Source organism: Colias eurytheme, chromosome 6 (assembly GCF_061535395.1).
Source record: "Colias eurytheme isolate Ceu_HAF_F1 chromosome 6, ilColEury1 Martin Lab GWU primary, whole genome shotgun sequence".
In the NCBI taxonomy this organism is placed as follows: Eukaryota; Metazoa; Arthropoda; class Insecta; order Lepidoptera; family Pieridae; genus Colias; species Colias eurytheme.
In genome coordinates, this window is record NC_142985.1 from 12083075 (window position 1) to 12109570 (window position 26496).

General features: G+C 33.3%; 2 protein-coding genes across 2 annotated transcripts in view; both read right to left on the reverse strand.

Annotated features, from left to right (window-relative positions):
• LOC149908077 (uncharacterized) overlaps window positions 1-26496 on the reverse strand; it is a 41591-nt gene that overhangs the window by 9104 nt on the left and 5991 nt on the right. The window contains exon 2 of the mRNA XM_090102643.1: window positions 2337-3015. Within this exon, the coding sequence (XP_089958769.1) occupies window positions 2337-3015 (679 nt within the window). The remainder of the gene's footprint in view (window positions 1-2336; window positions 3016-26496) is intronic.
• LOC149908078 (uncharacterized) lies at window positions 23512-24887 on the reverse strand. Its single transcript, XM_090102423.1, has one exon. The coding sequence runs from the start codon at window positions 24885-24887 to the stop codon at window positions 23949-23951; it is 939 nt and encodes a 312-aa protein (XP_089958549.1). The 3' UTR covers window positions 23512-23948.

Genomic DNA, 26496 nt, shown 5'->3' on the forward strand with positions numbered 1-26496 from the left:
ATAGCATACTATAACATTTCTTACACTTTCTCTAAGATTTTTTAGAAAATTTACGAAAATGCTCCATTTTTGAGTTAACTTTAAACCACTATAGATTGAAAACTCATGAATATATTTTTAAATTATTATTTTAAATAATTAACAATAGTCCATTGTTTACGATTCAATAGTTCGTACAGTGAAATAGTTGCATGGGGGAGTGGGGGGAGCATTCAAATATGGCGAGTATATTTTCAAGTTTATGCCAGAAATAAAGGCCTAATACAAAAATATCGGTGTCAGGGCTTAGAATAATTATCCCTGCACTGTCGTTGTGTTTGATAGAATGAAAAATATGGCAGAACATTCTTGAATCAGCTTGAATTCAGTGAAAGTTGCGCCTTGCAATTTAAAACATTTTGTGGGGTCATCAATTCCACCACATACATATAGCTCACTTATATTATATTACGAACTATTGAATCGTAAGGGTACGCGCAGACAGAGAGCGTTCTGCGTTCCGCGTTCTACGTTCTGCGTTCCGCGTTCTTTGTAATGTGAAGGATCTATAGCGCCGGCGCACACAGAACGCAGTTAGACCGCGGCGGTCATTCGGAACGCTTGCGTTCTCGCGTTCTCTGTACAGAATTACAAAGAACTCGCGTTCTCGCTATGGCTGGTCCGTCTTCTCCAATTGGTATCTTGTTTTTCTATTTCAGATTTGACATAGTCATGTAACTCATTGAAGCTATTTATTGACATTCGAAAATAAATATAAAATCTCTCTTCATCTTGAAGCAGCTCAGGCATAAGAATACTAAATTCTCCCATATCATCTCGTTTCGTGTTGATAGGGTGTACCCAACATTTTCTACTTTTTTTTGACTCCTCTAGACTCCACAAAAGCAAGGCTTCATCTTCGGAAGATGAACTTTCGAGAGACATGTTTCACGTGCGGAGAGTTACGAAATAGAACGCAAAAGTCTTGAACGGCTCCTGTGTGCGCTAGAACGCAGAACGCAGAACTGACGAACGCAGAACGCAGAACGCGGAACGCAGAACGCTGTATGTCTGCGCGTAGCCTAAACAATGGACTATTGTTAATTATTTAAAATAATAATTTAAAAAATATATTCATGAGTTTTCAATCTATAGTGGTTTAAAGTTAACTCAAAAATGGAGCATTTTCCTAAATTTTTTAAAAAATCTTAGAGAAAGTGTAAGAAATGTTATAGTATGCTATATTCGTGATCTACTCAATAAGCTCTTTCATTTGATACCCCATACGGCATATTTTGGAAATTTTTATTTTTATCTTTGTATGCCATATTTAATTACCGGGGTGGGGAGAGGGGGACCACAAAACTGGTTGGCAACATCTGTCTATAGGATGTCTGGAATCTATACAATATATATCAGAAGTCAGATTTAGGTCCGCTATTTTTGCAAACGAACATCTCCTTGGAGCCTGCTCTATGGTACAGTGGTTGACGCGTGAGCGTAGAACCGAGGGGTCCTGGGTTCGATTCCCGGTGGAGACGAAGAAAAAAAAATGTCTCGGTCTGGCAGGACACAGAAGGCTGATCACCTACTTGTCCCTAAAGAAAATCGATCAGTGAAACAGATGTATGAATAATGCATCTGCCCCTTACCCCACTACGGGGACACGGGACTTCACAAAAATAAGATGATCAATGACGTGGCCAAGCAAATGACTTTTTAAAAATAGATTTACATCAATACCCTTTTTGCATATCAATATTAAGTCTCTGACATGAAATAAAAGATTACTACTTCTTTTGGATTAAATGATATTATGACGTCACAATATTATGTCGTTGAGTCCGATCCTATTTTTAGTTTGATTGCGTACACACTATTTCTTATCGGTGTTATTAGCTTAAACAAATGAATGCATCTAAATATAAATTTGCATTTTTAATAGAAACTGTTTTTATCAGATAGTGAGTAGTATGAGTAGTATTGAGGAAGCCTAGGACTATATAAATTGGCAGTAACTTAATAATGAAAAGTGCTTGCCAACAGAAAATGTAATTTTTTATCGTATTGCATAATGCCATAATCCTTCAACTAATTTTAAATACAGCATTAATTAAAATTGTAAAATTCCAAACTATAAATAAAAATCGAAACATAAATAGTCAAGTATTTATTCAAATATGCACCATTGTATTGATCGAAATACCACAATGGGAATTGTCACAGCGTCTCAAAACGGATGATTGAAAGTAGGAACTAGATGTTTTAAAAGTTTAATACAAAAATGTACTTATGTTACTTAACAAACCATCTAATATTTGAGTGTTCTCAGTTCCTACAGCTAAATACTGGTATTTAGTTGAGTTGTTCAGGGAGGATTTGAGCGGGGTCGACGACGATGGGAGCGGGTGCGGGGAGGGTGGGGGTTCCGATTTCTGCGGGGGCGACTTCAACAACGTCAACGGGTTTCACGTCGACGACATCAACGGGCTTAACGTCGATCACATCAACGGGCTGAACATCGATCACATCAACGGGCTTAACATCGATCACATCAACGGGCTCAACGTCGATCACGTCCACGGGTTCGGGGATGAGCTCAGGGACGATTGCGGGGCCAGCTTCGGGAGCGTCAACGGGGATCTCGATGACGTGGCTCTTGGAGTTGATGTTGATGATGACTTGAACAAGGGGGCTCTGTTCTTGAGCGGCAACTTCGGGGTCGATGATGGCGGGGCCAACGGAGATAGGCTCATTGTCAATGATGGCAGGGCCTACGGAGATGGGCTCATGGTCGATGACGGCAGGGCCTACGGAAATGGGCTCATGGTCGATGACAGCGGGGCCTACGGAGATAGGCTCGTAGTCAATGATAGCGGGGCCAGGGTTGATGACTTCGGGCTTGACGATGCCGGGTCCGACGGCGATCTCTTCAGGCTCGATGACCACGGGGCCTGCGCTCTCGGGGATGAGGCGGGCGGGGCCGGCGAGGGCCACGGCGAAGCAGGCTGCGAGCACTAGGAATTTCATTTTGATCTGTAACGGAAAATGATTATTAGTTTATGTCTAAGATAAGGGAATATAGTAAAGAACAAATGATAAAGGGATATGCTTAGATCTTGATTGGATAATTTAAGTGCAAGATATTATATATAATGAAAAAAATTGTTATGAATGAAAAATTAACTACCACAAATTGGAGTTATAGGAAGGAACTAAATTGCGAATAAAATAAGAAACACCGTAATTTGTATTAAACAGGATCGTAAGAATATTGCAAATATTACAATTTCACTTACCACTGTTGTTTTCAAATTATGTTATTCCTAATGAAAAATTACATTATATACTAAAATATTATCGTTTACAAGGGATTTACTGATGTTTAGATTAAGAGATAAAGGCTGATATCGATTTATTGCTCTTAATAACTTTGGAAAGATAAAAATGATTGATCCGTTTTTAAGTAGGGATATCTTTATAACTCTTTCTATTCGAAGAATAGATGCTGATAATTCCTCATAAAAGCATCTTGGCGGCAAACAGTAATAACGATGCGACACATGTTTTATTAATATAAGCTCCTTCAATATGTATTTTCGTTAAGGTTATTTAGACAGACAATACTTTCGACATATCTTTATTGTTATTATTATTTATAATGCAATATATGACTGACGATTGATAACGAAAGTCATGATCACTTTCCTAAGACCTAGCTTTAATTATATTTTATTTAAATCCGTCCTTTTAAATTAATATTAAACTCTTTCTTTTTTGTATCACGTTAATTTTTCTACACAAAAATCTTATAATAGCTGTTGCGCTTCTAGAAGTAGAAGTTACGACTATTCTAAGAATATTATTAAGTCAAAAAATCTTACACTATTTCAAAATAATCACTTCGATAGGTAGTACCTAGCTTACAAATAATGACAATAGTTAAGAGAAATTTCCCAAAAATGCACAATCACAATAACTTTTCTCAATCTGTAGAAAAAAATAAGGTTTTCAGTTGCCTGCCTGCTTTTGTAACAGTTACTTACATTATTTTTTGCATATATCTTAGGATAAAAAAATGTAAATGTGTTTCTTCTTACTTATATCTATTCTATAGTGGTGTATGAAATCTCTTTATTTCTCATAGCAATTAGGGATTTTCTGAATGAAGGCTTGAGGCAATTGGCCTTGTACCTATACAAAAAAAAATATTACGTTAATTGCGTCATAAAATATTTCTTTGAAGTTCGCGATTGTTCCTCTATAATTCTTTGTTTCAGGAAATTAAATATCGTTTACTAAGATATCTATTATAAAGCCGATAATGGCCACGTAATAAATCCGAAGATTAAATGATACTAACATATGATTAACAACGATTCTTCGACGGTAGCGCTCTTACAGGTAACCATATACCTATTATGTATTGTAAAAATATATTTAAAGAATATGGTGCCCTATTGTACTTTAGTGCATTCAAATAGGCTGTGGGTAGTGTAATTTCTGGAACACCTAATACAACAAAATGTAAACTTTAATGCATATAAATGTGGGGTGATATTTTCAGTGATTGACTGTCATCGATGAGCGACTGTTGTGATAACAGAAGATCCCACTATCCCACTTTTAATCCCAGTGTGTTTTATCTGCTTGTGTGTGTGAGTGTGCGTTTTTGTATATGTGTGTGATTCTATAAAGTAACATTTTATTATTATGTGTATGCTTTGTCAGCTATATCAAGATATAATTTGAATAGGTTTAATAAATTATAACAATACCAAATATATTTGATATACTGTACTGTATAAAAATTAAGAAAATTAACGAAAATACATACGGAATGGTGAGCGATACATTATTAAATAGAAAATCAATTGCTGTGTGAAATTTCGCCAGCTTATATTTTAACTAAGAAGATTCACCAAATGCTAACTTAGTAAAAATTGACTAACTTAGAAATATCTGATTCAATCATAGTAGTAGTAGTGGCGAATAGATAATATATTAATACAATTATAATCCATTGATAGGTAGATATATCGCGTATTTGCTATGACCGCAGAATGTTGCCATATCTGGTATTCAGGTAATTGGTATGCAGTGGAAATATACAATTATATCGAAGGTCAGGGACGTTGTTTGATTGAAATAGTTTACCCCCCAAACCTCCCTTTCTATCCTTTATTTAAAAATGCATTATAATTATTGATACTGTAGAGTTCACAATTTTTATTATAATAACTGATAGGAAGCTACAACAGGGATGAGAATGATATGATAAATGCATACGTAATAAAGGAATTTGTGAAAACAACATCACAAAGTTTTAATTTTTAAGGTTAAGTGATTTATATTTCAATTGCATATCAAGTTGGTAAAAATGGAGCGAAAGGTTAGTTTAGTTTCTCGATACTTCCGTAATTATTTAGGGTCTGCGAATCTTAGGTAAAATTTAATTTGTCATCTTGGCAATCGATTCCTTGTAGCACTATTCACATACGTAGGTAGTTACTAGGATATTTTATATGGTTCAATATTAAACTGTCTTTTACAATTGCATCCACCTACATATTTTCATAATAAACATGCACACAAACTTCCACACTAATATCACTGTAGTCAATAGGCATAATTAATATAAAAATTTCACCACTCCACCATAAAAGTGGTCAGAACATTATTCATAACGAGGTTTAATTAATTCTAACGCAATAAAAACGGTTCACAATTGCCACATTTAAAAGTTTTATTAAATACAATTTCATAATCAGAGCGTTGCGGTGTTTATATTGCATTTTCAATTTCAAAGGAAAATCGAGTAATTGAAAATAACAGTTTAATTAATGGCCTTAATAATATTCAGGGATATACGAGTGGTTTCACTCGCAGGTGTAGATGATATCGGTGTATCTGCAGTTAGCCCTCGACCTGATCGTATCTGCATCGATCTATTATAATTTAGTCCGAGAGCCGGTTGACTCTTTTTGTAAATAACTAAATAGTTAAATAGGCGTTAAATTTGAATTGTATTGTTTCTTTTAATCAATTCTTATTTAACTCAAAAGCTGCTACAAAGTAAGAAAGAGGAACATATAAATAAGTATTTATAATGTTCTTTATGGATATGTAAATTGTGTGTGTTTGTAAAGGAAATAAAATTAGTTATTTAATATGATACTTTTTATTTCAATCCCTTCATTCCTTAAACTTTCATGCTGATGATATTTCAAAACCCGTCGTAACTTAGGACTTCAATTTAAAATGAAAATAAAAGCAAGTGGAGCTATTGCTATGGTTTTTTTTTAATTTAATATTTTCAATTTCAGTACCATAAAGATATAGATAACAATACAAAATTATAAGCTTAACTTCAACTTAATCTTTATGCTCATCATATAAATTTACAAAGCACTGCTTCTACGCATAAAGATAAATAATGAAAAGAAATTATATTGTCACAAGACTAATAACATTTCTTATTCAGCTCTTGGTCTACGTTTATATAAAATGACTTAACAGACCCAGCTCTGTATTATCCAAGGAAAGTGGAGTTTGCATTCGATTTGCGAAATCCAATCGTTGAGTCCAATCTTTAACAGCTCCATTTAAATAGATAACGTTGTATTGTTTCATTAGATTATGGTATTAGGAATGTATTGATAGAAATAATATTTCATTAGATGTAAAGGGTATTAAGTATTGACCGCCTCCTTGGTACAGTGGTTGAGGCGTGAGCGTAGAACCGAGGAGTCCTGGGTTCGATTCCCGGTGGAGATGAAGAAAAAAAAGTCGGTCTGGCAGGACACTGGAGAAGGCTGATCAGTGATCACCTACTTGTCCCTAAAGAAAATCGATCAGTAAAACAGATGTATAATACATCTGCCCCTTACCCCACTAGGGGACATGGGACTTCACTTTTTAAAGGGTATTAACTATTAAGAATGTAGTTAAAGAAAGGATGGAATGTTTGAGATTATTGCATGAATCGCTATGGAAATAAAGCAACAAAAAATGAATTATAGGTAATAAAATATAGATAGTAGGTACATTTTGTATAACGATGAAGATAATACTCATAATATAGAGCAAAAAATAATATAATAAATTTTATCAATATTGTACACTTTACATTTTTGTTTTTACAGTTTTTCAGATTTGCTGCGTAGCCATAAGGCCACCAAGTATAAGTTCATTGTTTAATTCTGACATAACTTACAGTGCATTTACATCTAACGAACATAGAGCTAGAGCTAGAGCAAGAGCATTCTTACGTGATCTTTTAGTGTAAACGATAACTCGTATTCAGTGTTGTTCAGTATAAGAACATTGCATAGAATCTTTTCGAAACAACGAAAGAATGCTCTACGCTTGACACTAATAGAATTTGACATAGTGGGGTTAAAATGACCATTCGCTCGTTTGATGTAAATGCACCATTACAGGTAAATAATATACCTGCTTATTTTGGTTTAGCATAAACATTAAACATCGAAAATTATTGAGTTATAAATAAATAAATAAATAAGTTACTGCATATCTAACCAGATGGATGGATTTTTAGTTAAAAAACTATTGTAGAGCTTTATCAAAGGAGCAGTCCTTTTTATAAATTAACAAATATATAATTTTGATCTCATTAATTTTATAGTCGACAGGGTCGCGTGTCAAACTAGTATACGAATATAATATGACAAGCCGATAACAATGTGAAATGTGAATTTTCAATGCTGTTAATAAACTATGATAACATAGCTTCCGGCCAGTGTTCAATGTTATTTGCGAACATCGATAACGAAATAATGTTGTTTACTGTACTAAAGTAAATAATACGTTAAGGGTAATATACTAGCGACCCTTCCCGGCTTCGCTCCTAGCAATTAGCTTATGTTAGTCAAGGTAAATTTATTGAGCGGGGTTGTGAAATGTCTTTATTAATTACGATATTATATTATACGAAATATATTGCTATGGCAATTGGTAATGCTTTTGATGACACTTGTCCTTATCGATTTTAACTGAAACTTTGAACTTTTTTAGACAGTAAAAAAATATATATAAATAAATACATATAGGTAAGTCATAATAATTATCAGGATAGCCAGATGTGGATTTAAAAAGGAAACAAGTATATTATATTATGCCAGTCGGGCATTAGCTCAATTCACACTTTTAATGTTGATAAATATAAAATTTGTTTTGTTATTCATACAGCCCATTCATTTTGTTTTAAACAAGCTCACTATAACTAACATATACATTTTTGCTCTCCATTTAAATAAATATGCTTTACAACCCTGATATCCAGCCTTAGTATCTAAAGCTAGAGTCCAACTGAAGATTCAAATTAAAACACCTTCCAAGATATAAAAATGCCCATAAACTTCGCACCCAATATGAGTAGCAATACCGTTTCATAATGAAAGCGTTCCGATGGTCTAGATTCAACTGTTTGACATCTGCACAGCTCAGCTAGAATTTTTGATCAAAGCAATTTGGCGTGTGATTGAATCGGTAATGGCCGGCAGTTGATTAGAGTTGGCACATTGGAACTTGGTTGACAATTTCGGCTGAACATTTCTTTAGGTTTTATAATGACCGCTTTACTTACTCAGCTTAGTTTATGATTAAAACCTTGCTTTTGGAATGTACTTATGTTGAACCCAACGACGGCGTGCTCTACAAATGCTATGCTTTTCAATGGAAAGTTAATAAATTTTATGGTCACTCGATTAAATTAGAAAGTGGTTTATCAGATCAATGCGTCTGAAACAACAGAAGCTCAAATTCTGCTACTCTTTACGTAGTTTTCTATTGTTTATTACTTGCAATTAAAGGAAAATATACACCGAGATTCGAACTTCTCAGAGTTGAAAAAGTTAACATAGGTTTTCGATCATTTCATAACTATAAGAACAACGGTAGACCAAATTTAAAGCTGCCATCTGCCTTTTATCTGCATTGTTATCTTAATAAATAATTACAGAAATAAAAATAAACTATATATCTTTAAAATGGGTAAGTATACATTCTCCTTTATGAATAGTTCAGCTATTAATCCGGGAATATTAATATAAAAAGTTATGCCAATCGACTGTCACTTAGCACAACGTTGCGATAGGAAAATCATCCCGATGGGATCGAGCGGCGTTGATGTTAATAAATTCTTTTAATATGAAAAACATTTACAGAGTTTATAGTTTTTTCTTAACTTGAATGAAATTAATTATGAACTAGGGAAACAGAAAATTGAAAAGTTCTTAAACAATTTAATTAAACACAATGTATTTCTTAGAACCATATTATAATATATCTACGTATCATTTTCACTAACCATTTTAATCAAAGAAAAGGCTTATTGTATAAAATAAAAGCTTAGAAAATAACTAGAATTATTATACTAGAATTATTTATATGAATAACACAATCACAATAGACTATCCCTAGGTAGGTAATAGTACCTGAATATAGATTCAGGTAGTACTATATTCAGCTGTATAATTGTATTTTTAGCTTTTGAATATAAATTACTTTCTATAGATGTTTCTCTCTTATAAGACATTTGATTGCATTATAATATCATGCAAATAATGGTAGTTATTACAACTCTGATCATTTACTGATTAGTATGATAAGGAAAACGAAAGTGTAACTCAAATAACGAAAATTTGACTTTTTATTAAAATAAATTTTAGGATAAAGTTTTATTGAGTTCACAGCTGTCGATAAGGGTCGAAATTGATGATTTTAAAATGCGACGATAATATTATTAAAAATTTATTATACTTCATATTGACTGATAAATTTAAAATGAAGAAATAATCCAATTAAGTTTTAAATTTATGATTATATGAGGTAGCATAAATGCACTTATCTTATAAAACCATAATAAAGAAATTAAATTTTCGTCGATATAACACAACTCCACAAACATGAGTTAGTGTATCTTTCTATGTGATAATTATATGTTTGTGTGTAACCGAATCCATTAGACTCGATTTTGTCCCAATTTAACGATTTAATTTTAACTTATCGTGAATCTTTTGAAATAAAAAGTTTAATAGTCCCTGAGACTTCTCTAATCTATACTATGGAATTCATTAAGTAATAATAAAGCCTATTCTTTCTTAAATATAACTGAAAGAGACAGATTAGTTACTGTAATTAATCAAAATATTATTTAAGTTTCTTCCTGAAAGCTGCTCTTCGGGAAAAAGAATTTGTTACAAAAGAAGGGTTAATCAAAGTAAGTAGAAGTTATGCGGTAATATTTATTAAAAATGTTTCAAGCAAGTACTGGATTAACGTAATATTTTAATAGGTTATTGTGTCATGATTAACATGGAGTTTATCCGCTTGAGGCCGTCTAGCGGCGCGTGAGCTGTGACCCACATTAGGATTATTTCTAATCACTACAAAATTATCACTTTACATCGTATTTTTATGCTGCTAGAGAAAATAAACATGTGTTTTTTCTTTAAAAATATAAGTACATCTTTAATTAAAAAATTTTATTCCAGATTTACGAATAATATTCATCATTTATATTGTTTATGATTATGAAATAAGTACCTAAATGTATTTTGATCCCCTCCAAAAATTATTGACCAAATAACTTATGATCCAGTAAGCTACATTTGATCTTGGAATACGACTTTTTCATTGAAAGCATTTGACCAATATTGCTTATCATCAAACCATCTTAGTATCCTTAATACAGAAAAATTATCTGTCACCAAATTGTTCTGGAACCTTCTAAATTCCATTCTCATCTGCAATGACGCTACAATATAAATCCTTTAAAATGACTGCTCATCATAAATTACAAACTCCGCAGTGAAGACGTCCCAGTATATTGTTTTATAACGCTTTACCTCAGATGAGTTACGACATGTTGTCCTATTCTATTACATGGCAAAGACCTTTGTAGTGGTACAAAGGAATGATGTTTGCGATTTGCAATCAATTTATAGGGTCTGCTGTAAGATATGGGGCAACTACCGCATGTCCATAGGTGATTCATTCATGACTGGCCGGTTGGTTTGTTTCTAGTGACCCTGCCTTCCAAGCCAGAGGTCGTGGGTTCGATTCCCACCCAGGGCAAATATTCGTGTGATGAACATAGATGTTTGCTATGTGTCTGGGTGTTAATCCATACTAATATTATAAATGCGAAAGTAACTCTGTCTGTCTGTCTGTCTGTTACTCAATCACGCCTAAACTACTGAACCAATTTGCATGAAATTTGGTATGGAGATATTTTGATACCCGAGAAAGGACATAGGCTACCATTTATTGCGAAATATGTACCACGGGCGAAGCCGGGGCGGACCTCTAGTTATCTATATAAGTACATATTTAAAATTATATAATAATAATGTTTATCAGTTATCTGCTTTTCATAACACAAGTGAAAAACTTAGTATGGTATCAGATCGTGCCGTGTGTGAAAAATGCCCTGAAATATTTATTATTTATAGGTCACAGATGTAGAGCTGATGGCATATAAATTCGTTTCTACGCTAAGCAATGCAAAAAAGGACTGATTTTTAGTTTCATTGTCATTAACATTTAGTAAAATATCGTTTAACAAAAACATTCATAAGTTGATTGAGAAAAATGTGTCAAAGCTGTGTTTTCAAATAAATTACTGTTGATTATATCTTTTCTATAAGCACTAGCACTAAAATGAAGGCTTCAATGGTTCTTCATTTCAGTTAGATTTCACTGTACACTATCTAAATCATGTGTATAACTGCCAAATAAAATTAAATTACTAACAATTTTTTTCGTCTAACGAGAAGCTTTTTTGTTGACAAAAGGGAAGCGCTAATGGTAAGCTAAAATGTAGCCTAAGATTGAACATCGGAAAACACACGTAGATTCAGAAAAAATGTTCCAGTGACTTTTTTTTATTGTATGATAGGGAAGCGCTTGACCACGATCTCGCCTGATGGTAAGCTGAGATGTGGTCTAAGATGGAGCGCGCTTCCCTAGAAGTGACTAACTAACTTTTGACTTGCTGTTCGAATTCAGCTTCTCCTCTACCTTAAAGCGCTTTCACCCACTCCTTACACCACAATGTAAATTCGGCGACGTAATGGAGTGTCGTGCAGGTAACGAGGTTGGGATCAGCGAGCCGTTAGTTTGAAGCGCTTTAATCATCGTTGCAGCGCTAAATGGTGCTGTGAACGTTGATATACTAGTTAGTAATGAAAGCTGAAAACTGGACAAGGGATATTGCTGCTTTGAGGGGTCACTGTTTTAAACACTATCTTGAAATATTTTTTATTAAATGTATTTAAAATGGAATTACATTTAAAAAATTAACTATAAGGAATCTAAGTTTAGTTTTATGATTTTTCAATCCATAGTAATATTATCAAACGTAATGTTTGTGACGATATAAAGGGCAATCTCTGGATCTACTGAACCAGTTTTAATAGTAATTTTATCTGTTATCTATTAGCTGTATTTTTTATGCCGTGTCATCCGGGGCAGAGTCGGTACGAGTGGCTAGTCTATTATAATAATAATCAGTAGAACAATTATTACAGATATTCTTACCATATTAAAGTAATTTATTTATTAATTCATTGATAGGATAAAATATATTACACGACAGAACGTATTCCGGTCCATACTCTAGCCTATAAAGATAAATAATCTTAAATAATTGGTATTTTATCTTCAGCGTGAATGAAGACGAATGCCGTAATTACTGGAGCGTAATATAACAGGCTTACTTGCGTGTTTCGATGTATTTCATGGGAAATTATAGGATATTTACTTATTTTCGTGGAAGGGTAAATAAGACGTTTCAAGAAATACATAGAATGACGTAGAATATGAAGATGTCTGGTGTGAAATATGTGATTGCAATATATGTATAGGATTTGTATGTAGGTAAATAACAATTATTCTCTTGAAACAAACTTTTACTTGTGTATCGTAATTATAACATTATATTTTTTCTTCGGCTACTTAATCGCAGTTTAAAAATATGGGGGATTTAACTGCTCAGTTTCATGAAAAATTTAAAATAATAATATAATATACCTATTCCTTAACAACAATATTTGAACGTCGCAATAAATCCATAAAAGAATACATTAAACTCCTACCCGAGAATTATAAATATCTCACGTACAAATAACATAACTAATAACGGTAATTAATAGTCGTATCTGGCTATCTCTCATAAATTATTTATACATGTTATAGGCAAACTCCGAAGCTCCGGCGCTCTTAGGTTGGACTGGTCAATCCTCAGGTCAGACTGAATGACTTAGTCAAAGCCCAAACAAATGTTAATTTTCGGCCTTTGACTAAACAATTTTCGTCAAACCTGGGAGAGACTAATTTGGTCAGGCAAACGTCAAAACACAATTTTATTAAATCGGGGTTTGACGAGTCAAACTCCGATATAGGTATGAAGTGTCTTATCTTCGTATATTTGGAAGCATTTTATCATTTAAGCAGCTTTCAAGTGTTAAGAACCGCTTAACTCTGCCAGTTCTGACACCTGATTGGTCAGCTTACGTGATTTTCACTTTTATATTTGAGATGCTTTGAGAGAATGCCGTGTGGCATTAGGCCCGCCTTTTGTGCGATGTGCAATAAAATAAATAAATAAGTTGATGAACGACATTTAACGGTCTAGTCTCGTTGATGAAAAATGCGTCGACGACCCATTCCTAGTCGGAACACCGCGGTCCGCGAGAGACATTATGAACCTGTTTAAACATGTTCAGATCAACGTTTGACCGAGAATTGCAGTCGCTTCTAGGATTGACTAGGCCAAAACCGAAACAGAATAATTTACTTTCGACGTTTGACTGAAAAGTTAGGAGCTCCTGGGTTTGACTAAAAATACTTCAGGCAAAGGGCGAAATTGAAATGTATTTCGGGGATTGCCTGATGGCTTTGGCCAAACCTAGGGTAAACCAGTCCTTCCGCGAAGAGACTGTGTATCGGACTTTGACTATAACATCCATAATTAATAATAATCTGCTGATTTATTGGGCAGATTGTCTTTGAAATCGTACTATTTAATAGTAGTGGTTGTAAAATATTGTGTATATATCTATATTTATCTAATACTAGCTTATCGCCAGCTTTGTCTAAAACCTTTTAGACAAAGCAGGCGAAGCCGCGGGCGGTAAGCTAGTTGTTTTATACTATGTAGTGATAATATTATGTAAATAAATTCTAAATTATAGAACTATATATTATTTCAAAGTTCGTAAACGTAAATAATAATAGTAAACATTTTGTCATTAGGTACTACTTCTCCAAATTTATTTTTCCTCGATAAATGGGCTATCTAACACTGAAATAATTTTTCAAATCGGACCAGTAGTTCCTGTGATTAGCGCGTTCAAACAAACAAACTCTTCAGCTTTATAATATTAGTATAGATAGTTGTATAGATCATTGGAAGAAATTGTAGGTATAAAGACTGAATTTTTAGACGGAAATGAAACATAATCCAATATGAAGTTATTATAAATTGTAGTATAATAAAACGATATAATTTTAAAAACAATACGATATTAGTGCGTATTTTAGTACGTAATTTAGTGCGTAATACGAACAAATTCACGAGTAATGTAGATATGTTACCCTTTATACTGTTAGAGCGTATACGCACTATGCGGGTAGCCGCATTGCGGGTAGCCGTCCGGCTGACCGCAAGCACAATTTTTGTACGTAATATGTATTCATTTCTATGCGATGCGGCTACCGCAGACCGCACAGTGCGCATAGAAATGAATATTACGTACATAATTGTGATTGCGGTCAGCCGGACGGCTACCCGCAATGCGGCTACCCGCATAGTGCGTATACGCTCTTAAAGTGTCAAATTATCTAAATTCTACGAAAATCTTCCTATTGAGAATTCTATAGTTGATAATGGAATAAAATTCGCACGTGGCTAACATGGTGTAACCTAACCTATGACCGCTTTTGATGCCCATGGTCTTTAGTTACGATTTAGAAATTAGAACAAAACAAAGAGCCTTATTATGTGGTCACACACTAGATATATAATATGTAGTATACTTTGAAAAATATTCCCTACAAAGGTAAGAACTTTATTTAACCCAAGTCTATAACATGCCATAATCATTATAGCCCAATTAAAAACTCCAAAGAGGTTGCAAATTTCAATGAAACTCAAGAACAAGTATCTCTAATAGAAATACTCAACTTAACGAAGTTCCTTGATCGGAGCGATGTTAACTTTGTTAAATAGAAAAACATGCTTGAAACCACTTGTGGGTAAAACTTTTTATCTCCGATCAGCTATGAGCACGTAAGACTGCAAAATTACCTTCCTTTTGTAGAAAATTTAACAACCAATAATGTTAGTAGAGTCAGCTTTTGATATTGTTACTTACAGGCTGCATTTTATTAAGGAATATAAGTGGAATTTATATGCAAGGTTTTATATACATGTCACTGTAAACAGCAGGACGTACATGATAACATATAGACTATATATATTACAAGCGAAAAATATATTAATTGCACCAGAAATACATTTGTCACAATCCCAACTTATATTTAAACTAGCTGCTCCGCGCGGTTTCACCCCCATGGCTCCACTCCTGTTGGTCGTAGCGGGATGATATTATATACCCTATAACCCTCCTTGATAAATGAGCTATCTAACACCAAAATAATTTTTCAAATCGGACCAGTAGTTCCCGAGATTAGCGCGTTCAAACAAACAAACAAACAAACTCTTCAGCTTTATAATATTAGTATAGATGCGTACGTGACTATCTGTTTGCCTTTCTTTATTATTCTTTCAGGGTTGAAAGACTGAATAAATATTGATAATACGTATTTGGTAGTCAGATAGTCTAGATTCTCTGCAAGGCTAGTTTTGGTAAAAAAAAGCGGATGGCGTGTGAAATAGAGGATGGAAATGTCACAGGATAACGTGAAGTGCATGCGGGCTAAGCCGCGGGCTAAAAGCTACTTTCCTGTGAAATATTTAGTCGAGAGGCCAGATTCGAAACGTATCTTCACATAACCATGAAGAGTATTTCGTGTATACGCGCTAATATCTTCTGTACCAATTGAAAAAAAAAATTCACCGTTGGATAGGTACGTGATCCCTGAGTGCTGTAGACTATATTTGTATCAAAGTAGTAGTACGGTAGTAAGTAGCTACGGGTGAAGCCGGGTCGTACACGCGTCACAGCTAGTTTTGATAATAATTTTAATAATAACATAACGCCTTACATAACGCACATATGCGTCATTCATCTGAAAATTCTAATTCACAAAATAAACAATATTCAAAGCATAATAATCGGTTGTTAGCTCACAAAATGTCATGTCCAACGGCTGTTTCATTCGTGAAATCGGCTTTGAAGGTGATAAATTAATAAGCGTTCCCGAGCAATGAACGCCTACCTCTGTATTGCAAACAGAATTTGGCTTCATCAATAATTGAGTTCGTCAATATTTTGTCAAACGCGAAGCGTTGGATTCCTTTTTTTTGGGTTGCATCGATAGCCCGTGGTTTTCCAATCTATTGTTGTGTTTTAAAGAGAATTTTTAATAAATTATCCTGACAAAAGTTAGCATCGTAGCTCGTATTCTTAAGTTGGTTGTAAAAACAGATAAAATAGAGATAGTACATAGCAGTGCATAGCAGTACAAATACAAATAGTACTCGGATAAAAAGTAAGCTATATTCAAAGCTGGAGCAAAACCACGCGTCAACACTAGTACATCATTACATAACTAAAAATGTGGTCTCGGACACACTTTATAACATTCCTTTGAGCCAAGTTGTGTATCGCCTGAAGCGAATTTGCAAGCGGAGAAAATTTCCTATTTATTGTATGATTTCCCTTAGGGTTCAACTCTTTCTATTCAGCTGTTAACAGCATGGAATTATTCTTTAACAGTGTTAACGTCCAGATTATTAAACGGTATTAGTTCAACCTGCTTTTTAGTTGGAGTTCTTTTGTATGTTGCATTTTAAATGAAATTGGTTGAATTTTTTAAATTATGATTTTTTGAGATGAATGAATTCGTTGTTGTTTTATAGCATATTATATTTATTGATTTGATTCTTATCCTATAATATTTACAATGTGTTCATCTAGAACAATAATTGAATAAAACAATTAATTACTGCGTTTATATACTGCGTTCTGAGTTCTGACGATCAAATATAAAAAAAAACTACGTATTTTAGGATTCTTGACATAACTTTCATTTTATCTTAATATTTACTTAACCTTAATAGATTTACAACATGTATAGATTTAAAACAGTAAAAGAAAAAATACAAGTCTATTAGTTTTCAGATAATCACATTCCTCATACTTTGAACTCACCAAGAAAAAGGCACTGTTCACAAAAGTTTTTATTCATGCCATTTGAGCCTATTGTTATAAGTTTCAAACGTTTGGGACCAAACTGAAGTAGTATTTTCCCTCGTGGGTTATGGAGAAATAAATTGTATATTTCACTAATTTATATGCTTGAAAAATAAATGGGTTATCCATATTTCTGCCAGACTGGAACTAAGTATATTTATTAGCTGACTCAAAAAATAATGTTTGTTTTCAAATATTTTTAACCATTTTGTATATATTATAGTATATTTTCGAAGCATCTATTGCCTTGTTCATATAAACTAATTATTATGATATAAGAGGTATGTTTACTCATTTTAAGTAATCGAGTTTCCAACTCACAATTTTTCCAGTGTTTATGAAAATGTAGAGTATCCTTTTAGCGCTATCTATCAAGTGCATTTTAATCTTTTTCTTCTCCTTAGTTTGCTGTTTATAGATAATAGTGATGCTATTAAATATTATCTTTTAAAAGTTACTATATATATAGAAGGATTGTGGTGGCTTCGACCGCGTTATGAAGGTCTGAGGCGCAATGAGTTCATTTAGAATTGTAATTATTAACTTATTTTGATGATATTTTAGTTTCATTAGAGCTATACTGTCGCTTGTAATAGATAAGAACTACAACATTAGTATGAGAGTGAATACAGTTTAAACTATTCAGTGAAAACTTTAGTAATACTATTTTGTATTTTATTTTAAATATTGAAAATTAAAAACAATTAAAACTACTGCATCTATGTATTTCTATAAAGAAGCTATACTATAATTACTATCCAGCAAATTGAATGTTCTTCAATCTAGACTGCGTTTCCTTGCACTCTACGCACCTGCATTTAGCATATTATGTACCTGAATTGTACTTTCGAAATAACTGTATACTTATATAAGAAGAAATACTTGAAAATATGTCTCTACGATAAAATGCAATGCAAAAAACATATATTATTCTATTGTAATTCAATTGTAGATGGTCAAAAATATGGTTCTAACGTATATTAAGCTATAATAATATACGAGATAATGAAAACTCACCTCTTGAAATAGTTGTCAAACATAAAACGGAGTTACATAACTCAAAGCAATTACGCTTTATTGCAAACATTGGAATAGATACGTTTGACGTTTAATTATCTAACTTAGGAGCACCCTTTGATGTGGTTACGTGAACCGTATTGGGAGTTTTAGTGTTGGGACGCAACACATTTATATTCAAACAGTTTCTGACTTTAACCAATTTTATTTGTCTTCATGATGTAGTAGTAGTATGTTGTAGTTTTAATCTTTATAGGTAACCAGCTGTGCTCTGATATTTTACCCGCAGTGCTTCGCTCTTTTTAGTCTTAGCTATCTAACACCGAAAGAATTATTCAAATCGGAACATTAGTTACCGAGATTAGCGCGTACAAATAAACAAACAAACTCTTCAGCTTTATAATATTAGTGTAGATTAAGAACTGATAGTCCATAGAAGAACCTTCAGTTTAATACTAGGTTCATCACGTGAAGACCTAGCAGGGAAAATAATATTGATAAATGAGATAAATGAAACCATCTTTATTTATGCACTTTATTAATATCAAACAGTCAAATAATGTATTTGAATTTCTAGAAACCATGATCGTATGATTTTTTCAGCACAGTTCCATAAGGTATATTTCTTTAATTTAAATCGTGTAAAATGATTGTATGCATTGGATATTTACTAAGTAGAAATACGAAGTACATTTTCTACAAAAATAAATGTTAGTCCACAAAAATGTACATTTCATTAAAAGATTTATACTCAGTATAAATTCGTTTTTTCCAAGACCTCCTTCCGTATAAAACACTAGACAAACGACCCTATTTAATATACAGTATTTTAAATATTCTTTGTAGCGGCTAATTGCGTTTTCAAAATGATAAATGTGGTTAATCCCCAGCAGCGGGCAGATGCGGTTCTCTTGGAGACGTAATTCTGCTTTATCCAATTTTACTATGAGGAATGTGTTCACACTATGGGGTATTGTTATGAAGTTTATTGAATCTATTGAATTAAAACTTATTGATTGTTTGTTTTTGAACAATGAAATAAAATAATAACATATTTTGATAGTTTATTTTTAAATTTTCTTTCACATGTGTAGCCCCCGTGCTACGAATGGTCTACGGTGTGCTACGGTGCTCTGCTACTTATTTCGGAGTGTTTTAACGTGAATAAAAAGTATATTATAGTAACTATGCACGAAAATTAGCTTTTTATTTATGTACTAGGTTTAGTATGTACTAGGCTTCGTCTATCAAATTTCTTTGATAAACCTTCGAAACAAATTCGTCATAAAATATCGTATGTTCTTACTTCGTTAAACAGAACGTTAAAAGTTTTTGTTCACTAACAATTGCATACAATTTACACTGACCCAGCAGTTTATTCAGGAGATAATGCGCTGTCCGGGGACTTGAAGAATTCCTACATTTGCACATGTTTTGCATAATGTCAGACTTGCATGTTAGTGAACTATAAATGACAAGGGATTGTACTGTGTTGTCTAGAAATGTTTGGCATTGTTCCTCTTATTATGTAGTATGTACCTGAATAGGGGTCTTAATTTAAATTGTGAAATCAGAATGTTTCTACAATTCTTCATTATGGTTTAAGAATGAAAAGGTTCAAACACAGTACCAATGCGTTAAGAAACTACTATTGTTATATCAAAGCTTAAAAACAATTTTTACTTAAACGATACTAATGCTTCAATACGAATTGAAAAAATGAAAATGAAAAATGAAAAATATATTTATTTCATACACACAATTTTCAAAAACAGAAAGTGGATGAGTCCTCCTAGTAAGTTTACAAAAACCTGTGTCAGGAGGACCCGCTACTTCCTTAACTAAAGTTTACAAATATAATACGTGTGCAGATGTATGTGTATAAGTGAGTGAATGTGTGTGTGTGTGTGTGTGTGTGTGTGTGTGTGTGTGTGTGCGTGTGTGTGTGTGTGCGTGCGTTCGTGTGTGTGTGTGTGTGTGTGTGTTTGGGTATGTTTAAGCTATTACAGAATATTATATAATGTAGTGTAAAAGCGCCTCAGTATCCTCATAGGAAAGTGTTTTTAAATAATGAATAACTGTTTTTTTAAAATCACGATGATTAAGTCTATGAATATCCAAAATATTATTAAGACGATTATAGAGGTAGATGGACCTTGCTTTAAATTGGTGTTTAGCAAAAACTGTTTTAGTACATATAGTGTTAAAAACGTCTTTCTTTCTCCTTCTATTTTCAGTTGATTTGTCAAAAGGAGCCATTTTACGAATTTTAGTAGTAACCAAAAGAATGTACAACTGTCTAACTGTTAGAACATCGCAGATTTTATATAGTTCCGAAGTTGAAAACCTTCGCGGTTTAAAGTACATCACTTTAAGTAGACAACGATGGCCACGTTCTACGTCCAAGAGTTTAGTTTTATTTGCTCCACCCCAGATAGGGATACAATAGTTAATTACAGATTGCACAAGAGATTTATAAATTTGGTTAATGAGTTCAGGAGTGGTTATATGTCTTAACATTTTAAAAATCCATATAAATTTTCGGGTTCTTTCATTAATATAGTCTAGATGGCAATACCAAGAGAGGCGATAATCTAAAATTATGCCTAAATATTTAGTAAAGGAGACTTTTTCAATTAAATTACAATTACAATTCAAGTTATTTATATTATTACATTCATGAAGTTTTAAAGAAAAGTTATTATTAGGTTGAGTTCTATTGTTAATTGAGAAACAAATATAATTCGTTTTTTTAATGTTTAATGTAAGTAGATTCAATTTAAGCCAATCATAAATCTTTGAGAGACCCAGTTGAGCAATTGAGTACACCATATTCCATGAGCGCCCAGAAAACACTATAGCGGTGTCATCTGCGTACGAAATGATTTTACCACCATCAATAGGAAGGTTAGTAAGATCGTTAATGTAAATTAGAAACAGAGTCGGGCCAAGGACACTACCCTGGGGTACACCGAAAGTAATGTCCATATCCCGACTCACTTGATTATCAATTTTAACTCTTTGGGTGCGGTTTAATAAATAATCCGTTAACAATTTAAGAGGTGTTCCCCGAATTCCTACACGCTCTAATTTGTGAACAAGAGTGGGAAAAGAGACGGTATCGAAGGCCTTTTTTAGGTCCAGAAAGACAGTTAAACACTTATTTCCTAGGTCAAGTTGGTCTATGATTGAAGATGTGAGAGCCAAAACTGCATCTTCAGTGGATAACCCATGTCTAAATCCGTACTGTGAATTCGAGAGTATACAGTTTTTTTCAAAGAAGTTTAACAATCTATTATTTAAGAGTCTCTCAATAACTTTAGATAAAGCAGGTAAAACTGAGATTGGCCGATAATTATTGATATCGTCCCTATCCCCACCCTTGTGCACGGGGGTAACAATTGATTTTTTTAAGAATAGTGGAAAGACGCCCTGCCTGAAACACAAGTTTGCAAGATGGCTAATATGAGGGGCAATAGCAGTTATACATAATTTCAAAAATTTTGTTGGTATGTTGTCCCAGCCAGGGGCACTGTCAGATTTAAGAGACATAACTACACTTATAACTTCGCCAGGGTCTGTTTCTAAAAGTACAAAGGATGAGCTTGGCTGAGCAGGCAAGCTAAAACTGTTATTATCTGGAGAGACGGATGGAGGATTATTCAAAAGATCATCTGCCAGAGTTTTACCAATATTCGCAAAAAAGTAATTCACAGAGTTAAGAGAATCAGTAGACGTTTGTTCTAAGTTAAGTAGGTCTTTACAATGCGATTTATTTGTCTTAAAGTGAGTTATTTCTTTAATAGATTTCCATAATTTCTTCGAATTCTTAGCGGATTTTGCAAGTAATTGTCTATCATATTTACGTTTTAATTTTTTTATCAAGTTGTTACAGTGATTTCTATATCGTCTAAAGGTAAGTTTCAAAATTTCATTGTGTGGATCAGATCGAAGTTGAAGCTGCATTTTGTTTCTGTTTCGGATACATCTAAGAATGCCCTTTGTTATCCAAGGCTTGACAGTACGTTGGTTCCTCGGAAGATGTTTAGTAATTTTACTTTCTTCTAATGATTCTGTAAGGTACTTTATTATACGTTCTGTTACTATATTAGGATCATCACAAAAAAGCAATGATTTTAAATTTTTATTAAGAAGTCTATTATAAGCGTCGTCGTAGTCAATATATTCAACATTTTTTTTATTTATTCTTGAATTTTTAATAATTTTTGAGACACTCAAAAATACAGATAAATGATCAGTTACGGTAGTATTCAATACGGCAATATTAGCAAGAAACACTTCCTTGTTTACTTTCAATATGATGTGGTCTAAGCAGCTGGATTCCCTTGTGGGTAACTTATGGCCAGCTACTAGGCCATGAGTAGCTAGCATATTTAAATAGTAATTTTTATTATTCCGGTCATATGTTTGTTCGTTAGCACTCTGGATAAGATTAATATTAATATCTCCGGTGATAATTATGTTAGATGATTTTATATTTTCCAAGTAATCATTTAGGGACTCAATGAAAGCCGACGCATTTTGAATCGATGGAGAGCGATAAATTCCCAATAAGGTAAAATCAGTAATCATTAATTGTATGCATGAGGCATGTTGAAGTTTAACTTCTTTTAATTCTGGTTTAAGATGAGATTTAGCGTAAATTACAACACCATCATTTTGGTTAAAATATTTGGTTGATTCCAAAGCAACATAATTAGGTATTTGAGGTATAGGTTTATCTTTGTCCAGTCTACATTCCGTCAGGACTAATACATCACAGTCAAAATTCAGAAGCGACATTGTTACTAGGAAATCATTTATATTACGATAAATGCTTCTTATGTTTTGACATATTATAGTCAGGTCATTTTTTTTTTAATGCGTATGTTTTTTTCCAAATCCTGAATATCACAACTTACTTGCGTAAAAAATTCAGTCTGATCCAATTCTGTAATTGTATTTAATGAATCAACTTTATCCATTATAAAAGTAATTGTGCAAAGTAAAGGTATCAATATTGCATAATAAATTTCTTTTTTTAGAATTTACATAACGACTTAAGTTTTTAAAAATCAAATGTAATAGAATGTTCAGTGGCAAGGTTATCAATAGATAATACAGTTTAACATTAATTAGTACTATGAGTAGGTTTATATTGAGATCAACGTAAGTATGACAACGTAATTTACTATGAGCAATCATTGATTTGAATGAAAGCAAATTAATAGCAATCAAGAAAACAATATATAGATAGAGGCGTTCTAGAGTGTAATAGAGGTGAATATCTGTATTTAATATGTAAGTGTGTTTGTGTGTGAGTGGTATGAGGTTTAGATTTAGGGTATGAGTAGTGAGTTGTGTGTAATATGCTAACATTAAAGTATACAAAATAGAATTTACTGATGAGCTAGTGGAAAAAGTTACAATAGTTATATAGAATACAACTAGCACATCGCAGACTTGTTCGCTTAATATATTATAATAATTAATACAAGAAACAAAAGATAGACACAAAAGTAAGTAAAAGAGAATCTTGCCTACTAGTCATGCTTGGGACACTTGCTGCAGGAGGTGGTGGACTTGAGACTCATTTTTTATAACAATAATTGGAGAAGTTTCGTCCTTCCTCACAAAGACCCGACCAAACGATGTCCAACAAAATTTGAAGTTCTTAGATTTAGTGAGATCCCTTGCCAAAAAGAAAAGCCGGGCACCTTTAGGGGTTAAATGTTCGGTAACAAAAATAGGAGTATCTTCATTTGACGTAAAGCCCAAGTGCTTTGCTTGAAGTTTGCTTTTATTTCTAATATTGAACGATTTTGACATCCTCAAAACATCCCGTTTCAACATGGTGGAAGTTAGTTCGATAATTATACGAGAATTTTTATTAGAATCGTTATTTCGATTATTAGATCGTACTCTGTAAATGTCCTTAATATCGGATTTTTCGATTTTACAGTCGATGTTTTTAGAGAGTTGTAAAGTCATGTTAATTAAATCTTCCTTTGTTTCATTAGTTAACGCGGGTACATTTTTAAATTCAATATTTCGTTTCAGACTATCCCTCTGTAAATCTTCGACTTTTTCTTCAAGCAAAGTAATGTATTCTTTATCCCTTTTGGCTTGAATCTCCATTTCTTGTATTTTTCGTTTATACTCCTCGTTCTGACTAGTAAGAATAGCTATGGAGCTATCGATGTTATTATTTGATTGCTGTATCTCTTTAATAGTCGCATTGATGGATTGAAGCTCCGACTGTTGCGAAGCCATGAATGAAGAAAACATAGCCATAAATTCCTCTTTTAATTTATTTAATTCGGTGCTTAAGTCATCCTCCCTTCCACGTTTCAATCTCTGAGTAATAAAACTTGACTGTGAGCTGTTATCAGCCAACTCATTGATGCGGGAATCCGAGGCAGATTTGTCTAAGCTAGGAGGTGCAGTTAATGCTTTTTTAGTTGGTGGGCTACGTTTTAGTGGCATTTTTTTGTGAATGTATCAATTTGTAGTACTAGGGTAACACAAGTCAATAGGCGTTATAAAAAAGTGGAAATTGACCCAGTATGATTGTTTCATTCAGCACACTAGTTTGTTCCCTTTCCGGCCATATAGTTGGATCACACTACCAAGATGACATGAACAATCGGGAGGTTAACTGATGTAAAATTTTATTTTTTATTCTTATAATAATTACTTTAACAAAAATAAACACACTTATGATTTCTCTCACATTTGCTAATAATATCTGTAAGGCGTCGTCGGTTCAGGTACCAGGATATCATAAGTCCGTAGGAGGTTGAATGCCGCCAACATGTGATTATAAAAATTAATTATTATGGTTTTAATCGTTCATTCATACCTTTTCATTAATTATCTTCGGCAGCAAGAGAGAGAACCATCAGCAGGCGATCTCATTCATTTAGCAAATCAAGAATATGCACGTAAACGTAGTTCCGTCGTACTAGGAGCACATAAGTAGCGAGAGGTTTTCACCTTAACAACTTCACAATCACCGTTGAACTTCTTGCTCGTATGCTATCCTATTATTTGTGTTTAAATAATTAACTTTGAAATTTGATTTTTACGAAATACAGAAACTGCTACACACGTCTACTCGCGAACGTTGTCCGAACGGAAGAGGATTTACATGGATGTATTATTATTTTTATGTCTGTTAAAAATATTCCAAGCTGTGATAGATCAAAACAAACTCTTATCTTACTAAATAATGTACAATTAAATCTACACTTCTACACTAATATTATAAAGAGGAAAACTTTGTTTGTTTGTTTGATTGTAATGAATAGGCTCATAAACTACTGGACCAATTTTAAAAATTCTTTCACCATTCGAAAGCAACATTATCCACGAGTAACATAGGCTAGGTTTTATCCCGGAAATCCCACGGGAACGGGAACTATGCGGGTTTTTCTTTGAAAACGCGGGCGAAGCCGCAGGCGGAAAGCTAGTAATAAATATCTTGACTTGTATAATTTTTAGTCTGCTTCAGCTGTTCATAGCTAAATCAGTACTTCATCTAATACACTGTAATCCACCACGTCTGTCTGTGTTGTTTCCAATACTTATCAATTATTGTGGAAACTAAAAAAATCGTTTTTTGAAGGAAGTATATAATTAGTTAACTTTAAAACAGTGCAGGCGAAGCTTGGGTATAAATCTAGTATCATATAAGAGATTATGCAACCCTCTGTACATTCAAACAATGCGATGTTTTGCCGGTCTTATTTAATTGACATAACAACCTCCGATCCCGAGGTTTGTGATTACTTCCGCATAGGGAATACCGGATATATTATAAACATAGTCTACAATCGTTATTATGCGAACAATTTATCATTTATTGTGTGTATAATGTGATATTGTTTTGCAAGATTCCGTAATCCATCTTAGTAAATTATGGTAGTATGGAAAAGGATATTTCGGCATCAACATGATGAATACAATATCAACAGTTTTGTATAATAGCTGTGCTCCGCGGCTTTACCCGCTGATAATTATATAGCCTACTAGATTTCCGCCCGCGGCTCGCCCGCGTTTTCAAAGGAAAACCCGCATAGTTCCCGTTCCCGTG